Genomic DNA, 20,654 nt, shown 5'->3' with positions numbered 1-20,654 from the left:
AATGAGAACCATGAAAGGAATTAAAAAGTGTTTATAGCATAACTTTTAGATTCAATATGATCATGAGACATGATTAATTATTATACAAATAATCTTGCAATTCACAAAAAAATAAGCTTTATTCACTTCATGCAAATTCACTTCATTTATTTCTTATTATTTATTTCTTTAATTTTGGGCTGACCTGAACATTTTGAGATTCACCCTCAGTTTTTGTCTGTTGTGAACATGAAACACATCACAAGCTGCTTTGCAGGAGGATAACAAAATATACTTTATTTCACAGGATTAGAGGTTATCCATTTAATATGCTTTAAATGTTTTTTAGAGTATTTTATTTAAATACAATACAAATAAATAACTTATTTATTTCAAAGCAGTCCAAAACAGTTTTCAGAAGATACAAATTTGCCATATACATCCTCACTCTCTCTTTCTCTGTGTGATGCATTAAGCTTCAGAGCCTCTACAAGATAATCATATCCATCAGAAAAAAATGAAAGCAGATGTTCTTACGCACATGATCCTATTAAAGAGAAAACTCTTGCACACATAATCCCTAGTCTTAGATTATTGGAATGATGTACAATGGAAATAAAAGCTTGTATTCATAAACTTTGCTCTTTTGAGCATGTTTACTATTTAATGTCGACCAGCATGAGGATAACATTTCATCTAGTGCCATGAATCAAAGAGCTCAAAGGAGAGCAGCCACTACAGAGAGTCGCATGTATTCAGTCTTTCTCTCGATCTCTCTCCATCCCATCAGCATTATGAATGAAAGTCAAACCAGTATGGGTAAGAAGTGTGTAGCGGTGTTCTTCCTGCGGGTTTTTCTCCCGCGCAGAGGCCTTCCATGAGCGCTCAGACCTACAAACATCTGGCGCTTCTTGTTCCTCCATTCAGCGGATGCGTATGTGTTATACCCATTCTCCTCAATGCGCTCCTTCAGACGGCAGTTTAAACCATAATTTCTCTGAAATGCATGAAACAAATATTTATTACATTTCTGCACACTTAATCATGCTGGTTTTTGAAACATGGCAGCAGCTTTCTGCTGGTCTAAAGTGGTCTGCTAGCTCTAACTAGATTTAGCCTAAGTTAGTAAACAGGCTAGCCATCTGATTCATCCTATAGACCTGCTTGGACTGGCTTCTGACCATAATGGTAATCTTGGACCAGGTGGAAACCATTTAAATGGATTCACTTAATTGTTGCTTTGTCAAAAGTAACAATTTTAAAAGTAATGCATATATTGTATTGGATGCTAAAATAAGTCAGTTATTAGTTTGTTTTTTCCTCTAAAAAATTGTAAACACGATGATTAAACCCCGACTACATCAGCACTGTCTCAACCAATGGCATGAATGTTGGGCGGGGCTAAGTTTTTGTCTTTGTCCGATTAACGATTAACAGTGCAGCATAATTATTATTTTTAATGATTTATTTGTGGGACAACTAAAATATAAGCTAAAATATAAGCTATATATTTCTGTGTATAAAGTCCCATACATACTGTGAAAAATACCAATAATATAAGTATGTGAAAAAATGATCTTTATAGTGCGTAAGTGAAATATAAATTACAAAATAATAGCAGCACAAAACTGTAGTAATATCAAACGAATTAACTTTTTTTTTCACCTGCACCTCCTTATTTATTAATAAATTAATAATTATATTAATGTTTATCATATATCCTATTTTATTTATTTATAATTTACACCAGCATCCTCTTGTGGTTTTATTTTATTTTTTCACCAGCACCACCTAGTGCCCGCTAGATCCCTGTAGTCCCTGTTAAATTGTAAAATCGCCCAGTCATATCTCTATTTTTATGGCTTTACGTTTGATATTTCTATGGTTTTAAGATTTGGTGCAGGATACTCACGGCTCCATACAGTTCTCCCTTCTTACTGATAGCCAGGTAAAGGTTACTGCTGATTCCTCTGATGGCAACGATCCCAACATCCACTGATGTGATTTCCAGAATACCTGAAATACACAACATATTAACTGCAAGGAAATATAGAGGCTTTCATTTAAAACAGAGCAATGACTGCTTGAATTTTTAGTCAGTTTGTTACCTAATTTTGTCTTTTATTATTATTATTATTATTTAGGTTAAATTCTAACCATTTTTTTATTAAATTAATTTTAGTTTAAGTTTTAGTTCAGATTTATCTAACAATGACTAATAAAACCTTTGCAACCACAAAGCAACAATTTGAAAGCATGGCAGTGACTTTTGCATGTGCAAAACCTCCAATTTATTTTTCTGGTTGTGCTTTATAAACTCAACAAGAAGTAATATTTTGGCGGAACAAATGAAATAATGTTTGCATGTGTGTGTTTGTGTGCAGAGGTCAGAGGTGAAATTACAGTTTTGGTTGACCTTTGCTCACCTGCACATTTTAATTCAGCTCTTGAAACACCGAACACACACACACACACACACACACACACTCTCTCTCTCTCCCTCTCACATGGGAGCATGTGACGCCTGACTATCGGAGGCTGATAACCCCAGTGGCTGCGGGTGTGAACCCTGCGGCTGGACTTGCGGGGGTTTGCTGCGGCTGCCCTTTGATCAGTGCAAATGTGTCGAAAGATGCTTCTATCATGACAGCTAGAGTCACCACTCAAAACAGTTCTGCGGCCCCCCTACGAAGAGGAAGATGCACTGGATGCTTCCTCTGTACAGCAACTCACAGATCTGTGTTTGTATTTCTCAGGAAATCACTCCTGTCCTCTGTGGCTGCTTTCTGATTTGATAGAGTTTGTGTGTTAATTGGTTGTGTGTGTGTATCTTTATATGCAGTATATCAGTGAGCACATCACTATCAGTCAGTATTTTAGTTTTTCTTAATTATCTGTATCAGATTATGCTGATAATGGATGCAGATAATTAGCTGCTGTGGAAACTCTCAAGTAGTTTATTCCTGAATTAAAATTTATATATATATATATATATATATATATATATATATATATATAAAATATTAAAATTATTCATGATTAAGATACATAATATTAAATACACTATATTTAAGATGTCAAGTTTAAACTACTTGTTTTTCTTTGCATATTATATGTATAATTATTACTTTAAATAAAATCTAAAAAAATTCTAAAGTAATAGAAATAAAATTAATAAAATCAGTAAAGTAATATTTAAAAAAATAAATAAAATAAAAACAACAAAAACACAACTAAATCACTAAAACGAACTAACTAAAATTATCGATTTAAACCTTTCGTTATATTGAAAATATATAATGTAATTTTGTTATAACTTGATATCATTTAATGATAATTGGTTGGGAAGTTTTCTCTAATCTCTAATATGTCTGAATATATATATATATAGAAATACACATATTAAAGAGGACAGATTTATGATGATTTTTCCTCATAAACAAACCTCTTTTTTCAATACCAGGTTTTAAAATTACTAAGCAGTTATCTACATTGTTTACTGTATATTGTCTGAATTGGCAATCAAAATGGTTTTCGGCTATCACATAAAAATATCTGTACTGTATCAGCGACATAATGTGTGAATGTGAGGGAGTGAATGTATGTGCAGGTATAGTGTGCACTCATCTATCCGTTTATGTGTGTGTGTGTGTGTGTGTGTGTGTGCGTGTGTGAAGTGGCTCCATTGGGGTCTCGGGTTGCAGGTATCAAGTGAGATGGTAAAACTATCCGAGGGCTCTGTGTCCTCTCAGCGCTGGGATGAAAGCATGAAAGGAAGGAACAACACAGACAGGATGACAGTGAGACGGATTAGAGAAGCTTCAATGATCAGTGATCAAAGACGACAGCAGAACGGAGCTCACTGCAAAAGACCCAGTGAAGCTCCCACACACACACACACACACACACACCCATTCAGACCCAAACCACCAACGTTCACGTGAAGCACAAATGCAAGGCTGACGTACATGCTTGTCCGACTACCATATGTTTGTACCACACACATACAAAACACATCAACCAGAACCAGGTACATCGCAGGTTAACATGCTCTACTAGTCAAAAGCTGACAGAAATCAATTTAATCTAAAGGAAGATGCTATAAATTGTTAAGTTTCTATACAAAACATTTTTTTAAAAGATGATTGGAGCAGAAAAGCAGCCAGTAAGAGTCCTTCATATCACAATTATAGTTAACTAGAATTAAAACCACAAAAAATATTTGTTACTTAAAATGCAATAAATGTTATAATTTAAATAAAATGTATTAATTAACTAATTGCCAATGCAACATGACCCATTTTCATTTTCTAAAATAACTAAAACTAGTATTAAAAACTGTAATAGTATCAAAGCTAACATTGCATTATCCTGAAGAACAAAAACAAAGAAGTAGTATAGAAACAATTTTCACTCAGAAACTGTTAGTAAATTTGATAAATAATGCAGTGAAATGGCAAGTAACCCACTGAATTAAATATAAAAACTTTAATACCCTTTGTTTGACTTTTTGAAAAATATTTTTGCTAATGTATATTTCTCCCTCAATAGGGAGGATGCCCCCCATAGAGCTTAAATATAACAGTTCTCGCATATTCCCACACACATCTATTAGTGTGAATAGTTTTGATGACGTTACTATTATTCTAAAATGACAAAAATAAAGCGCTAATTTCTACACTGAGCCTTGCTTTGAAGTTCCATGTCAGTGAGGCCACACTTGAGTAACCACAAAAGAGAGCTCGGAGAACAAGCCAAGCCATTACAGTAAATGTGTTTGTAATCCCACCTTCCAACGCATACGAGCCAAACACCTGCGAGAGCAACCGAAATGGAGAAAAACCTCAGCAGATGTCGAGCAGCGCACCAGGAGGTCAAGTTTAAACTGGGCCTATTTGCTGGTTTTTCTTTACATGCTGCCTTGTTTTCCCGGGCATGTCATGCTCTGCTGCACGTTACTAAACGCTGCGTCGTTGGCTTGCAGTTGTTTGCGCAGACGTGCATTTTCCACAGCCTTCTGCCAAAATCCACTTGTGTTTTTTTTGTTTTATTTGTGCTGGCCTAATGTCTGGTGCCTAAAAATGCAAAATAAACCGTTGTCGTTTTTTGAGACCGAGGAAAACAGCATTGCGCAAATCATTGCATCATGCCTAGTTGTCACTGATAGTGAGGCGTTTGGGGGAGCTGTGAAGCCATCTGTGGCACACATTGCAGTGTACTGGTGGTCTCCTGTACGTCCGGCTCATGCCTGAAGCATCCTGACTGCTTCCTGTGACAACTACAAAGAGGATGTTTGAAAACATGATAGTGGACTTTAGTTCAGACGCAGAAAAATAAACCATTCTGTCATAACTGATATTTAATCTTTCATTCCATTTAAAGGAATTAGAGTATACACAAATAAACACAAATAAGTACATCAAAGAAGCCACTGTCTCAAAAAAAAAAAAGAGAAAACATGATATACATGAGTAAATGTTAGGAATTGTACCATTGTACATGTTGTACTGTATATGAGAACGTGTCAATCTTTCGTTCGTTATCTGGCTCGGCTCGGTGTTCATCTTCAGTTCTCTCTTCACAGCAGTTCAGTCAGTGTACTGTTTGAGTAAATGCATTACTCCGGGATATTGGTTTGTTTGAACTCAGAGGGAGTGTCAGCCACATTAAAAAAGTTACCAGCTTAAGTCATTTGTGGATTAATGCGTATTGGAGACGTGAACCGTTTAAAACGATTCAGTTCGATTTGGTGAACTGGTTCAAAAACATCCGGTTACATCGAATGATTCGTTCACGAACCGGATATCACAAACTGCTTTGTTTTGAACTCTCTCACAACAGACACGGAAGAGAAGACAATGCTGAATAAAGTCGTAGTTTTTGTTATTTTTGGACCAAAATGTATTTCCGATGCTTCAACAAATTCTAACTGACCCTCTGATGTCACATGGACTACTTTGAAGATGTTTTTCTTACCTTTCTGGACATGGACAGTATACCGTACACACAGCTTCAATGGAGGGACAGAGAGCTCTCATACTAAATCTAAAATATCTTAAACTGTGTTTCAAAGGTGAACGGAGGACTCACGGGTTTGGAACGACATGAGGGTGAGTTATTAATGACATAATTTTGATTATTGGGTGAACTAACCCTTTAAAGCATAATAAAATTGAATAAAAGCATCTACAAAATGAGTAAATGCAAATAATAATAAAAACATGATTATCACAGTACATGTAAAAAAAAAAACAGATTGGCTATATGTTGGGAAAAAACACTTAGTAATTATATGGTATTCCAATGAATTTCACAAATTCTATGCTAGTACCATGTTAGTTCAGACCTGTCTAATTTTTACCCAAGTGACAGACTTTAATCCAGTGTGCAAATATTCAGTGTCTGTTGGTCTTTTTTAAGCATGTGGTTTAGTAAGCATGAACCATTACTGGCATCAAACACCAGTGCAGTCAGACAGACAGCTGACTCCCACTTTATCAAACAGCATCAGGATACACGTGGGACAGCTTTACACTGGAATCCCCATAAAAGCTCATAAATCTGTTGGAGTCTCTCTCAAGGACAGACCAGACGCTGGGTTTAACACCCCCACTGCGCTTTAATCATTAGTCTGATTCAATTCCTTAAAACTTTTACATACAATTCAACCTGCTACTCAATGTAGGACACCAGCAAAACTCTAGTCTTCAACGTCTGACGTCTGTTTTAGTGTAGAACAAATAATGCTAAAATCCACTGCGAGAGGTTTATATCCAACCAGTTCAAATCTAATAAAATTACATGTGGTGTTACAGCTGTGTAATAAATAAAAAGTTGCTAAAAATAAATTGATTGATGCAATTTTGAAAAATAACAGTTTTTTGGTGCTGTTAGCTAAAAAATAAAGTCATTTAGGAGGCAAAGTTTTATATATTTTGATAAAAGATTAAAAAGGCAAACCAAGATTTCATTGGAATATTCTGCACTGACGAAAGAACACTAAAGATAAAACTCGATTTTGATTTTGTGTTTTTACCTGATGGGGTCCTTAACAATTGCTTTTCATAAACTGAAGTGTACAGAATTATATTAAATAGCATTTTATTTCAATGCAAAAAGTGTGGGGTTGGTATTTAATGTTATTTTAATGAAAGGAATCTCTTATGCTCACCAAGGTCTCATGTAATTGATAAAAATACAGTAAAATCAGTAATATTGTGAAATAGTTTAACAATTTAAAATAACAGTTTTCTATTTGAATATATTTTAAAATATAATTTATTCCTGTGATGCATAGCTGAATTTTCAGCATCATTACTCCAGTCCTCGGTCTCTTTCAGAAATAATTCTCATATGCGGATTTGCTGCTCCAGAAACATTCTTATTATTATCAATGTTGAAAAGAGTTGTGCTTCATATATTTGCGAACTGTCAATTGAAATAGAACCTTAAAATGATAAACGTCTTTACTGTCACTTTTGATCAATTTAATGCACACTTGCTTAATAAAGTATACATTTTTTGAAAAATAAATAAATCTTTCTAAATGGTAGTGTGCATCAAGTATGTTTTGTTTTTTTCATGGTTTTACATTAACATAATGACCTGCATCTAACATTATCCCAAAAACAGATTCATTGATGCACTTGTGACATGAGCTGCTGAAGCTGTGCATCATGGTCCTCAGAATGATGTCACTTCCCTCACAGACCCATTGTTTGTGTTTTTCCCAGCCAGCGGTCTCTTCATTCAGGAGCACAAAGGCCAGTGTTTCCCAAATCATGTCTTGCCTAAGGACAGCGTCACTACTGCAGTATCCATTTCCACCAACACTGGATCTGCGCTATAAAGACTAGTGTAATTTCACCCGCCGAGGATTATTCTTTTGTCAGAGCCCATTACTGAACGTGAAAGACGCTCACCTTTGATGTGTCGCGAGCGATATTCACATCACGCCATTCATGAAACTCTGCCTGCAGACTAACAGTAGCTGCTCTGTTTCTAATTCAACTAAATCACGCACAGGATGTGATGCACTAGTAAGTATTACACACAAATAGGTTTAAGATACTGTATGTCAACATGTAGAATCTTACAAGAGAAAAATAACTATTTCTACCATTTAATTGCATTTTGTTTGAATATTGCAAATTGCATATTGGTTAAAAATGCATTGGCCAAAAGTGAATTTTATAGGTTCATTCATGAATTATCTTTAATATCTCAATAGTTTCTCAAAGAGAGAATTTTCTAAATTAAACTGAGCTTGGTTGTTTAATAGTTTTTCTTTCTCTCAAATAAATGAATTAATTTGCTCAGCAAGGATTCATTAAAGTAATCCAAACTGACAGTAAAGACATTTATATGAATGCAAAATATTTCAATTTCAAATACATGTTGTTCTTTTGAACTTTCTATTAATCAAAGAATCCTTAAAAAATAATGCATCACTGTTTCTGTAAAAATATTATTGTGAACTACGTTCACAGAAATGTATCTTGATCAGCAAATCAGAATGATTTCTGAAGGATCACATGATACTGAAGACTGGAGTTATGATGCTGAAAATTCAGATTTACAAAAACTTATTCCCTTTTTTAAAATATATTATAATAGAATGTGGTTATTTTAAATGATAATAATATTTCACAATATAGCTGTATTTTTAACCAAAGAATCTGCGATCCGATTTGCTCAAGATACTGAACCAGCAATCAAAACCCAATATGATCCCTCATAGATTTCTCATCAAATTCAGCTGCTCCACATTCATTTTACAGCTCTGTACTCATACAGTGTGTCAACAATTGTCTCACTTCTGCCTATTTTTACTTCTTTCAGGATAAACATCTGAGATAAAGTGGATATGGTGGAGCAGTAACATGTTCCTCTGGGATCACATGTTGATCACTGACACATTTGTTTTGCTCGTTCTCACCGTCAAGAACTTTAACCAAATGTGATGTCCGAGTCTCTCAGGAGGCTCTTTAGGGCTGGTTAAAGTTGAGAGCAGTTAAGTGAGAACATGTGTATTACTGCTGTTGTTCCTGACACACACACACACACACACACATACTGTAAGCTCATTCCTATAGAAATAAGAGCAACCAGCTGTGCTGTACACCCCTTAAATTAGCTACTCGCTTGTGAATAAATGAGATGTGAAATTCAGAAAGACAGGGTTAAAATGGGACAGAGCCACAGAGAGATCCATGTATGTTTAGTTTAGCACTCTGACGCTGTTTCTAAGGCATCTTTGCTAATAAAGCACATTAAACTAGAGCTTACCAATGCAAAACACACTGACACAATGCTAAGGTAAGAATTGATATGTTTGCTTGGATGAGTGTTTGCTCGGGTGTTCTGGGTGGTTGTTTCCGGGCGTAAATCAAATGATTCCTCAAGTCTGTTTTATCATCCAGCAGGCAAAAAAAAAAAGGTCTGATCACCTGATGATGATTGCTGATGATGTTTGACTTTAGCTGGGTGTAGTTTGCTTAGTCTGGTTGAGTGTTGTGTGTCTGTCTCACAGATGAGACTATCAGGAGGAAACTACTCACGCACACACACACACACACACGCACAGATCTGACAGACATTTCCTCTCAACGCCTGATCACCTCTGAGAGTTACATGTTAATCAAGTTACATGTTTACACATGATGTCACGGTGATGTCTGATGCTAGACAAACACACATTGGCCCCTAAACTCCCCTAGCCCAGTACATTTCCATGCTGATCTCAAATAACCTAAAAAAAAAAAAAACTAGAGGGTGGACTTTCTTAAATATTTAGGATTTCAAGTATTTTTTATTTTTTACAAAAAGATTGTTCAAAACAGAAGCTAAGGAGGTCAGATCAAACTTTTATTGCTCAGACATTTCTCTTCTATAGCTCAAAATACTTTACATTGGGTTCCATTAAAGATTTTTCTTCTAAAAGAAGAAACATAAATAAAACCAAATGAGTGAACAGTTGTCCTACTCCGGAAAAAGGTTCAAAAGTTGTCACAGGGGCAGTACCTTTTCAAAAAGTACACTTTTATATCTTTTAGGTACTAATATGCACACCTGAAGTATTAATATGTACACTCCAGGTACTAGTATGCACATTATGGGTACTAATATTGAGATTTTAAGTACTAATATGCACACTTGAGGTACCAATACGCACATTTTTGGTTCTAATATGTAAGCTACACTTTAGGTACTAATATGCATCTTTAAGGTACCATAATGGACCCTTTAGGTACAATGATGTACCATCCCAGTGACAGCTTTGAGATATCTTTTCATAACACAGTTTGAGACCGTGTTGAGATCTCTTCTGAAACCCAAGAGGAGACGTACTTTTTGTCAGAGGATAATCTGAGAAACAGAAGACATCTCACTGTTGTCTAGGAGAAACAACGCATACAACCACACACGGCTAAATCAAGACGCCCCGTGGCGTTAAAAAGGAAGGGATGTCAGTGCGAGACACCAGACAAACACACGCACACACAGAGGAAACAGGAAGACCCTTATCTGCAAATGGGCTCCATATGAGTAATGGCTAATTAACTTGTTCTGCGTAAAACACCGAAAACACATTGTGCATCTCCCTGATGGGCTTATAATATTTGAAAACAAACCAGAGACAATCTAATTAGAGATCCATGAGTCTGTTAGGTATATACACAGCCAATGCAAACAAAAGCTTAACCTTTGATCACATTATAAAGGATGGATTTCCACCTTTGCTGTGTCAGGGGAAATATTTACGGCAATATGTGGGTTAATTGCTCTCAGGTTTCTGGGTGTCAGGACACAATTATGCATTTAAAAGTATATTGCATTCCTTAACGGCCCATTAATTTTGTTTGTTTTATTAGAGTGGCTAATTTCATTTATGGGGTTTAAATATTAGTAATATTATTCCTGTGTGGTTCATTTAGACGGACCAGCCTGAATTTAGTTTCACATCAGGTGTTTTGCTTAGATATAATATGCAATAATTTGCTAAATGTTTTTAACAAATATTGCAGGCTATAGAAATGTTATATGAATAGAAAGCCTATATAATAGAAATGCCATAAAACATTTGATTTATATGCACATTTGAATGTAAAAATTATCTATTATTAACAAACGTATTATTTATTAAAAAGTAATTCCTTTAATTATAAAAGTAAAGTTTACCAATAAAAGTAAAAAATATTCCTACTCTTAATGATTTTCCGACTTTAAATTTAAATTAATTAATAAATATATTAATTTAATTAGAATTCAATTCATTCACAATTTCGCAATTAATTACATTTAATTCCATGTCACAATAATCAATATTTTTTACTATAATTACATAATCCAGAAACAAATCCATAAACAAAATAAGGATATGGGCTACTGAATCTATCTATCTATCTATCTATCTATCTATCTATCTATCTATCTATCTATCTATCTATCTATCTAATCAATTAAAAAGAATTAAAGTACTTTCAAACTTAGACGCTTTATTAAACTTTAAATATTGTGAGAAATATTAACAATAGGTACATAAACTATTGGTTTAAGTGATTTGCAATTAAGAATGCAATTAAGAATCAACAGAGTTTAAAACCAATTAAAGCAAATGAACAGCCTATAAATGTTCATCTTATTAATATTATTATTTACATCGGAGCTTTTTTATTTGTATTTTTTATGTGATTTAAATCTAAATTACACAATGCAGTTCATAACTTTTTCATTACCAATATTATTGCACGATTAGCAGGCTAGCCTACTTCCAAACACGTCAATTGTCAAATTCTAATCGGGATTAATAAAACTCTAAATTGTGCTTCTCGCTGATGAACGCATTTTCTTAACAGTTAAGGCGATGTACACTTGATAACGTTTCCAAACGTTCGCAATCGCGACGTGATTGTTTGGCCACAACTGAATAAACAGTATTGTTGTGATTTATTATCGGGGGACTCACTGCAGGGATCGTCTTTGGTCTTGGTGCCGTTGACTCTCCCGTCTCTCCCGATCCTAAGGAAGAACTTCTGGAAGGAGAAGAGTTTCCTCTGGCGCACGTCTCCCTGGAGGTGCACGTAGCTGCGCACATGCCGGCCGGAGGTGGAGGTGGATGCAGGGGCGGAGGCGGATGAGGAGTTGGCGACCCTGAGCGCCCGATGCACGGGACATGCGCTGCGGCAGGTGACGTTGGACGCGAAGGTCACGGAGACGGCGAGAAGATAAACGACACACACCGACCAGCATGCAGACACACTGTTACTCACTGTCCATCTCCTCATGGTACTCCTCATGGAACATGCTGCTCAGTGAATGTGCATGGATGCCTCTCGCCCAACAGAACTCCACTCAAGACCGGAGAAGAAAGCATGAAGTTGTGGATTTAGGTTGAGGAACAAGTCTGTGAAGCTTCTGATGCTGAGATTAATCCCATTTGGGAATGATTATCATGGCAGCACTTATTCCTCCTGCGTTTCGTGGGAATGTGCTTCAAAACGACCCTGTTCTTGGCATTCTGTCTTCTGATGTGATCTCCTACCTCCAGGAGGTTCACAGAAATCTCTCTCTCAGTTTCTCACCCCTCCCTACTCCTCGTCTGTCATTCGGTCCCTTCCTCTATTCTCACACTCACATGAAGCATTTGCTCCTCCTTGTTGTCCCGTCCCCCCCAGAACTCCCTCTGGTCGGGGTCTGTAGGTGCGGGGTTTGTCTGATAGGGCTTTTGTGAATGGCTGTTATCTGGAGCTCTTTGATAGTGGACTAGGAAAAGAGCACAGACGCATGAGAAGATGAACGAACCTAACCAGAGGCCACTCTTGATTGGTCCCATCTGATGATAAGAAGCTTTTAGTTCGATAACATTTCAGAATCATCATGTTTTGTCCTTTCTTTTTTCGCGGATCACATCCCAATTTCACATCATCCAATATCCTGAGGTCTAAATCAACAGTGCTTGAAAAGACAAGACATTGGTTTTGTCTGTTACACATTACATGTCATTGTTATTCTGTGGAGCGTGTTTATGAATTGATTATTTTCTTAGAATATTAGAGATTTTCCTTTTTTGAATTTTCATTTTTAATTAGGCATTGCATTGTGTTGTGTTTTAGGATTATAGGAAATGTCCGTAAACTTAACAGATAATGTCTTGGCAATTTCGCATTTTACAGAAAGAAGAACATTAACTTCAATGCTGCTCCAAACCACTTTTATTTTTCAGTTGAACACAAATGGAGATGTTTTGAAGAATGACCACACTGCTCTCTATAAAAAATACTCTCTCTATGTACTCACACAAAAGAAGACACATTTGAGAATGTCAAATTATTTTCCCTTTTTGAGTAAACTAGAACAAGAACTAAACACGCCTCCATTTCAGCCTTCAGAACTCAGTGGAAAAGTTGACTTCTGCAAAGATCATTGATCCCACAGTTTTATGGTGTGTTGATGAACTAAAATGTGTTTTCAGTGACCAATGGCTTGTGTGCTTTGGTTTATCTGCCTTCTCAAACATCACTATCTTATCTGCATTTCCTGCTTTTTTTCCCCCTAAAAGCCTTTTCTGGATTCTTCACTGGAAGTGAGGCTGGTTGGTTGCCCCTCTAACGATCACACCAATAATCGGTTTGTTTTTTCTTGAAATATGCAATCATAAAAAAACCATAGTGCTGTAAACCTTATCCAGTCTAGTCACACATTCCTGGATTTTAACATGCTGCGAGTGTGCAACATGCTTTGCTTTCTGTGAGGCTTTATTTTTTGTAACCCACGGATAAAACTCAAATAAAATCAAATGCTGCTGTAGCCAACAACCACTCCGAATGTGATCTCACGGTCGTAGATTTTATTTGAAAAACATGCAATAGTCAATGCAATTGAAATGTGGCCTTTCCCGTCTCCTTTTTTGGGCCACATGTAATATAAGAAAGATTTAGAGGACTTGTGCAGAAGCTAGAGATCTGTCTTTTTCTGTGATCTGGGTTTTAACGGTCAGTTTTATCTCAATAGATCTATCTCTTGGTAATGCTTCTCAAATCCAGTTAGAAACAGCACAGTTACCCGACTTCCAAAATAACAGCATGCTTACAAAGAACATTGAGTAAAAGTACGGGTAAAGTTTTATTTAACAAAACTAAAAAATAAATGCATAATTAGTTTCATAGCTAATAGAATATTATATTTATTGCTATTTATTTATGTATTTATTTAAGATATAAGCACACTAAAAAAACAACTCATATTTGATGTCTTTCTTTCAGTTGACACTGATACTGTATTTCTGTACTTTTAATACACCTTCTGATGTTCATTAACATTTATTTATTGCTACAACTTGATAGGACATAGGAAAAGACTCGTGCTAGCTGCCTCTAAAACTGACATGTGGACTCTAAAGCGATCTGTATCTCACATAAAATAAAATATAAATAATTACAGATGATTGCTTGTATCAGCCAGTATCAATTATTGGCCGAAACACCAGTGCATTCTTTAAAAAAAAAAAAGAACGTAAAAATGTATATTTGTATTTGAGTATTTGTGATTAGTGATGCTTTATATTTATATTCAGTAGATTTGAAGCTAGCTCAGAAATCTCTGTCTCTTTGAATGTTATTCGTTTTTGTCCATTCTGGCCGTGAGCAGTTTTGCCAGTCACTTTAAGTAAATATTTGATGAGGCAAGTGTCCATTGAAGGTGTCGGGGTGTCCGCTTTCAGTGATGGTTTCTTATTTTCCGGCTTCTGGACATGCTTGTCATGAATTCCTGGATCATGTGACCTGACCTTACATCATATGTAAACCAATGGATATAATATAAACACTGAATAACCAAAGCTATATCCTGTAAGCTGTTTAAATGAACATTTATTTGAACTTGTTCACTCCAAAAGGCGCTGTGTGCTCGTGATGTCACAGTGCGTGCGCCTCCACTGACGTGCCGCCATTCAGTCCGAGGTGTAAAGCTAGACAAGCTGTTCCAGTTAAGTTAATATTATGAAGTGATCTGCTTTTAGTTTAATCAGGACCATTGAATCTGCTCTGACTGGACGCCTGAATTATTTAGTGGTACACAGGAAAGGGAAGTCGCCACGCTGCCATTTAAGAATCACACTACGTATGTGGCCCTTCTTTTGCTGGATGCACATTACGGTAATGTGTGATTATATAACTGAGCTAAAATCAAGGTTGAGGCATGAAACACAAAATCTAGGGCGCTAATATGGATTGACACTGCTGACAAATGTGGTCATTGTGTGACCTAGCTGACAACGTTGCGGTGCCAAGTGGGTTTCAAGTTATAAGGGATAGAAAAACCGGCCAAATCTGGCCTAATTAAACCCGACCTCTGTAATGGAGCCTGAATCGACATGGTTTGGATTGCAGAGTCACCTCTTACCATTTTACAGTGACCTGAAAAAGTGTGGCTAGTAAAGAACAAACAATGGGTGAGTGGCAGGCTACATTTAGTAGTGGACTAAGCTTTAAAGTCTTCAAAAACATCAGTATTTCTGCATGTCCTGTCCAAACCCTTAACAATTAAAGGTACAATTTTTAAGATATTTGCAGTAAAATATCCAAAAACCAATAGGCTAGTGTTATATATTTTGTCCAGCTGATTACTAACAATATCTCTAATGTTTTCAACTACTTCTTCTTAGTTTTATGGCAGATTGCAACCATGGCTTATCAGGTGCACACCGCCACCTACTGTATCGGAGTATGTAGCATGGTTATGAATCTAATGACGTTAGTTACCCTTCGTTACCACCTTTACTGACGTAGAAACCACATGACAACAGTGTCGTGGACAACTGAGGAAGTAGCTTTGCGACAAACTTCAACAAGAAAGAGATACCGATCTCGCTTGTCTTTTAATCGATAGGTGAGTTGTTTTGATTTGTATCTTTACAGAAAACGTATGCTATTATAACAATCAACAAGATTAGTATTATGGGGCATACACGCCAAACGCGGGGGATCGCGTCTGATCTATAGTCTGATTGCATCTTTACATTGACTTTGTATGAAATCTACTCGCGCAAATCGTTGAACTTGTGTTAAATCCATGATTTATGTTTCCATCTGATTTGATGGCTGTCAGCGGTTGGGTAGAAGACAACAAATCTCATAATTCCACGCTCCTTCTTAACATCATCAAACCAAGCAATTGTTATTGTTTTGATAGTGCGCCCTCTAGTGGCAGGTCCTACAACCTGTACCTTTAACAAAGAGTTTACAGTACTATCTACTTCAGATGGCATCCAAAGGTATGAACCTACATCAAAATCTTCAAAAATATATAAATTTTTAAAAATGCTATTTTATTTAAACTTAGGATCATCTGACAGTGAAGATGTGTTATTATGCTGATTTAGCTTTGCATTACAAGAATAAAATAAATTTTAAAATATATAACAAATTATCCTTCAAACATTTCATATCATTGTGGATGTCAACAGTGCTGCTGTGATTAACACAAAATTAATTGAGAAAAATCAAATACTAAGACATTATGAAGTTCATACTTAGTTTTCAGTATTTACTATAGTTAAATATTTGGTTAGGTTTCCTAAACCAGTTCTCACCAATATGCAAAAACTGAATCCATTAGTTTAAAGAGAACGTGATGTTCTTATAAGCAAAATAGAAAAAATACTGTTCAGAGTTTTGGGGTTGGTAATTTTTATGTTTTTGAAAGAAATCTTTTCTGCTCACCAAGGCTGCATTTATTTGAACAAAATACAGTAAAACAGTAATATTGGGAAATTTTGTTACAATTTTAAATAACAGTTTTTTATTTTAATGTATTCTAAAATGTCATTTATTCATGAGATTCAAAGCATCAAACTTCTAATACACTGATTTGTTGCTCAAGAATCAATTCTTGTTATCAATGAAAAGTTTTTGCTGTGTAATATTTTTGATGAAACATTTTATTTCAGGATTCTGATGAATAGGAAGTTCCAAAGATCAGCATTTATTAAAAATAGAAATCTTTTGGAACATTATAAATGTCTTAACTGTCACTTTTGATAAGTCTAATGCATCTCTTGCTAAATAAAAGTATTATTTACTTTAAAAACAAAATAATTTAATTGTACCCCTAACTGCAACAGCATTAGGATCTCATGGTCTCAGAATAATCTGAAAGCAATCAAGCAAATCCAACAGCAGAAGACAGAAGCTCTTGCAAACATCATGACTGCATTTATTTATAATCGTATCAGCAGTACAGTTGAGCAGTATAAAATGTTCAGAGAGGATTGACCTGCAACACCTCCATCCTCAGTGATAATGTGCATTTAAATGGTTAACAATAGCCGCATTTCCACTGTCGGGCCAGTGCGAGCCAGGGCTTAAAGCGGGCCGGGCGGGGCTCATAGCCCCGGGTCAGTAGCACCGAGGCCAGAGTAGCGGAGGGTTTCCACAGTGGAGCTTGAAGCACCGCTGCACGTCACTAAAACACGCCCTTTACACGCCTCTCAGAACAACGTCATGCTACCTCATTATTTCACCATCAAAGAGAAGTTATCAGAAAACTAAGAAATAAGTCACTGGAACATGCGCGATCACAAAACGAACATGATAAAAGCGGCCATTTGTTTGCATGCTTTGTTATATATTCAAATTCAAAAGCATCAATGTTTTAACTGTAGAATAAGTGATACATTGATCATATTGATTTAATTTAAAAAGACTCAAAATTAATCACACATAAATACACTTATTTCTATTTTATTTATTTATTTTTAACGCTTATGAAAATAGCCTGCTTATTCAGTCAAGTCTGTTTCTGTTTATTTGTAGCATATACATCACATTAATAATGAATCATAATATCTCTATTTTTATAAAGGCTCCCGAACAAAAACATTATTATATTTTTATGATAGGCTACGTGGAGCTAAACTCTCGAGACGAGGCTTGTGACAGATAATATAAGTTAGCCTACTAAATAATTACACGATTGTGATAGAGAATAAGAAGCTGACGTCTGATTTCTTCAAGCAGTTATATTTACCATGTTTAATGTTATGCCCAGCGTGCATAGTCTTTTACATCGCTTATAAATATTTTTGCCTTGTATGGTGATTATAATCCACATTGGATCAAGTTATTTCAAACACTCGTTGCTGACTGAAAGTGAGTTTTGAGCTTGATGTATTAAAAAAAAAGTGTTTAATGCTGGTGTTAGCTGTTATCTTTCTGTTATGATCCACAGCGCAGACTCTCTATTTTTATAAAAGCTCACAAACAAAAATCATTATTGTATTTTGATGATACGCAACGTGGAGCTAAACTCTTGAAACCAGACGACAGATAAAATGTTAACTTACTTAATAAATACACAGTTGTTATAGAGAATAAGAAGCTGATGTCTGAATTCTCCAAGTGGTTGCATTTACCATGGTAATGTTAATGTTTAGCGTGCATAGTCTTTTACATCGCTTATAAATATTTCTGCCTTGTTTAGTGATAATAATCCACATTGGATCAAGTTATTTCAAACACTTGCTGCTGACTAAGAGTGAGTTTTGAGCTCAACTGATTTTTAAAAGTCTTTAATACCCGTGTTAAAGCTGTTATCTTTCTGAAATGATCCGCACTGACACTCTCCAGACACGGAGAAACTCCGCCTTTGATCGTAACCCCTCCTCTAGCCCCAGCTGGCCCGCTTTGGCCCAAGGATTTAGTCGGGCCGAAAAAACCTGGCCGTTGGCCCCGAGGAAGCCCCGACGAGGCACGATCAAGCCCCGGAAGTGACAGTGGAAACGCGACTGGCCCTGGCACGCACTAGCATGCCCGGTCCTAGCTCGATAGTGGAAACACGGCTAATGTCTTAACCGTTTGAGCACCCTGATAATGCATCTAAAGCATAGAGCACCAACAGTTTGCAGCACCATAACAGCACCATGAGCCGCACCAATACAACATTCACACAGCTGGATGACGTTAACAAAAGCACATTAACTAGAAAAACTCTGGTTACAAATGTAACTGTGGTTCTATGACTAAGTGGAAGACCGCCAGAGGCAGTCCTGAAAGCACCAGTGGAAAACTCCCCACGCTTACGCTTGACCGAGAATCAAATGACAAAGTTGTCACCTCGTGACTCGTGATGTGCCATGAACTATAATTTCCCCTTAGCACGTCACCTCTATCTTTTAGATCATTCTCATGACCAGAGACTTTGGCAGTCTTCCACTTAGTCATAGAACCACAGTTACTTTCGTAACCTGCATTCTATTTCCTTTCGCTCCAGACCGGCAAAGGCAGTGCTGAAAGCACTAGTGGAAGACGAATACCTACACAGTCATGAGGGATCCCCTGCGAAGCATCCGGGCAGGCAGAAAGCACACACTGCTGTCAAGGGAGTCACATTCAATCAGTAAAAACATGAACATATACATGATAAAGCCCAGGTTTCTGCTGCACAAATTTGAAAGAACTACACCCCTTTTAACACTGCCCAAGATGTTGCCAAGGCACGTGTAGAGTGACAATAAATAGATGAGGGAGCAGACTTTCCTGCTTACTTATACGCATGTAAAATAACCTGTGCCACCCAGTGTGCCAGTCTGTTTAGAAAGTGCAGCATCTCTCCGCATTTCACTAAAACAATCAAACAATTGGACCGTCTTATGTCAGGCTGGTGTCCTATCAATTTAAGTCCTCAAGGACCTAACAGGATATAGCTCCAACCATATGTCACAAGGAACTGAGCACCATACTTAAATCCCATGTCAGACTCCGGTCTGCCTGTGGAGGACAAAGACGATCAGCTCCTTTCAAGTAGAAAACAATCAGCTGGTCAGACCCAAGTGAAGAAGCACCAAACTCGGACCAGTGAGCAGTCAAAGCCATCACATACAAGCTCCAAAAGATGTTGCAAGAAATCTAAAATGCATCCCACTGAACATTGTAATGGATCAATATAACGGATAGAACACGAATCACAGGATACCTTCCATTTACATGAATACAACTTATGTGTAGACACAACATGTGTATTCAAAACAGTGTCCTTGGCCCTCTGCGAACAATCCAAGAGAGGCCCGGTGAGCCCAGAGGCCACACCCACAGTTTCAACCGGTCTGGAAGTGGGTGCCAAACTCTCCTTTCTAACTGACTCAATAGGTCTGGTCTTTTCGGCAGATGTCAAGGTGGCCCTATTAACACTGAAAGAAGGGTCTGAAACCACACCCTTGTAGGCCAGTGAGGAGCCACTAACAGTAGACAGTGCCTGCAGTCACACACCTGACACAGATTCTTCCGAATCAGTGTTAATGGGGGGAAAGCATATAGGATCACGTCTGGCCAGTCATGGGCTAACGCATCCAGACCCAGAGATTCTGGTTTGTCCATCGGGGAAAACCAAAGAGGACAGTGAGAAGTGTGACTGTCTGCAAACACATCTACTGCAGCGGTCCCATATGTTCTCCATATCATACGTCTGAATGTAGACTCCAATCTCCCTGTAACACCCTGTCACGAGAGAGAGCATCTGGAGCTGATTAAGTTGTCCTGGTAGGTACTCTGTGACCTGGTGCCTCCATGATGATTGATATAAAAAATGGGCACTCTGTTGTCCGTACGCACCAAGACATGCTTTCCCCTGAGAACAGTTTAAAAAAGCAAAAGGGTAAGGAATACCGCTGTCAGTTCCAA

The 20,654-nt window shown here is 36.9% G+C and overlaps 1 protein-coding gene across 1 annotated transcript; it reads right to left on the bottom strand.

Moving 5' to 3' along the window:
- Positions 1-249: 249 nt before the first annotated feature.
- Positions 250-12,982, bottom strand: LOC113067970 (fibroblast growth factor 10-like). Its single transcript, XM_026240481.1, has 3 exons — positions 11,948-12,982; positions 1,892-1,995; positions 250-976 (listed from the first exon to the last, which is right to left on the bottom strand). The coding sequence occupies exons 1-3, from the start codon at positions 12,276-12,278 to the stop codon at positions 785-787; spliced, it is 627 nt and encodes a 208-aa protein (XP_026096266.1). The 5' UTR covers positions 12,279-12,982; the 3' UTR covers positions 250-784.
- Between the last annotated feature and the right edge of the window lie 7,672 nt (positions 12,983-20,654).

This window comes from Carassius auratus, linkage group LG30F, assembly GCF_003368295.1.
Source record: "Carassius auratus strain Wakin linkage group LG30F, ASM336829v1, whole genome shotgun sequence".
Lineage (NCBI taxonomy): Eukaryota > Metazoa > Chordata > Actinopteri > Cypriniformes > Cyprinidae > Carassius > Carassius auratus.
This window is presented reverse-complemented; position numbering and strand designations above follow the sequence as displayed.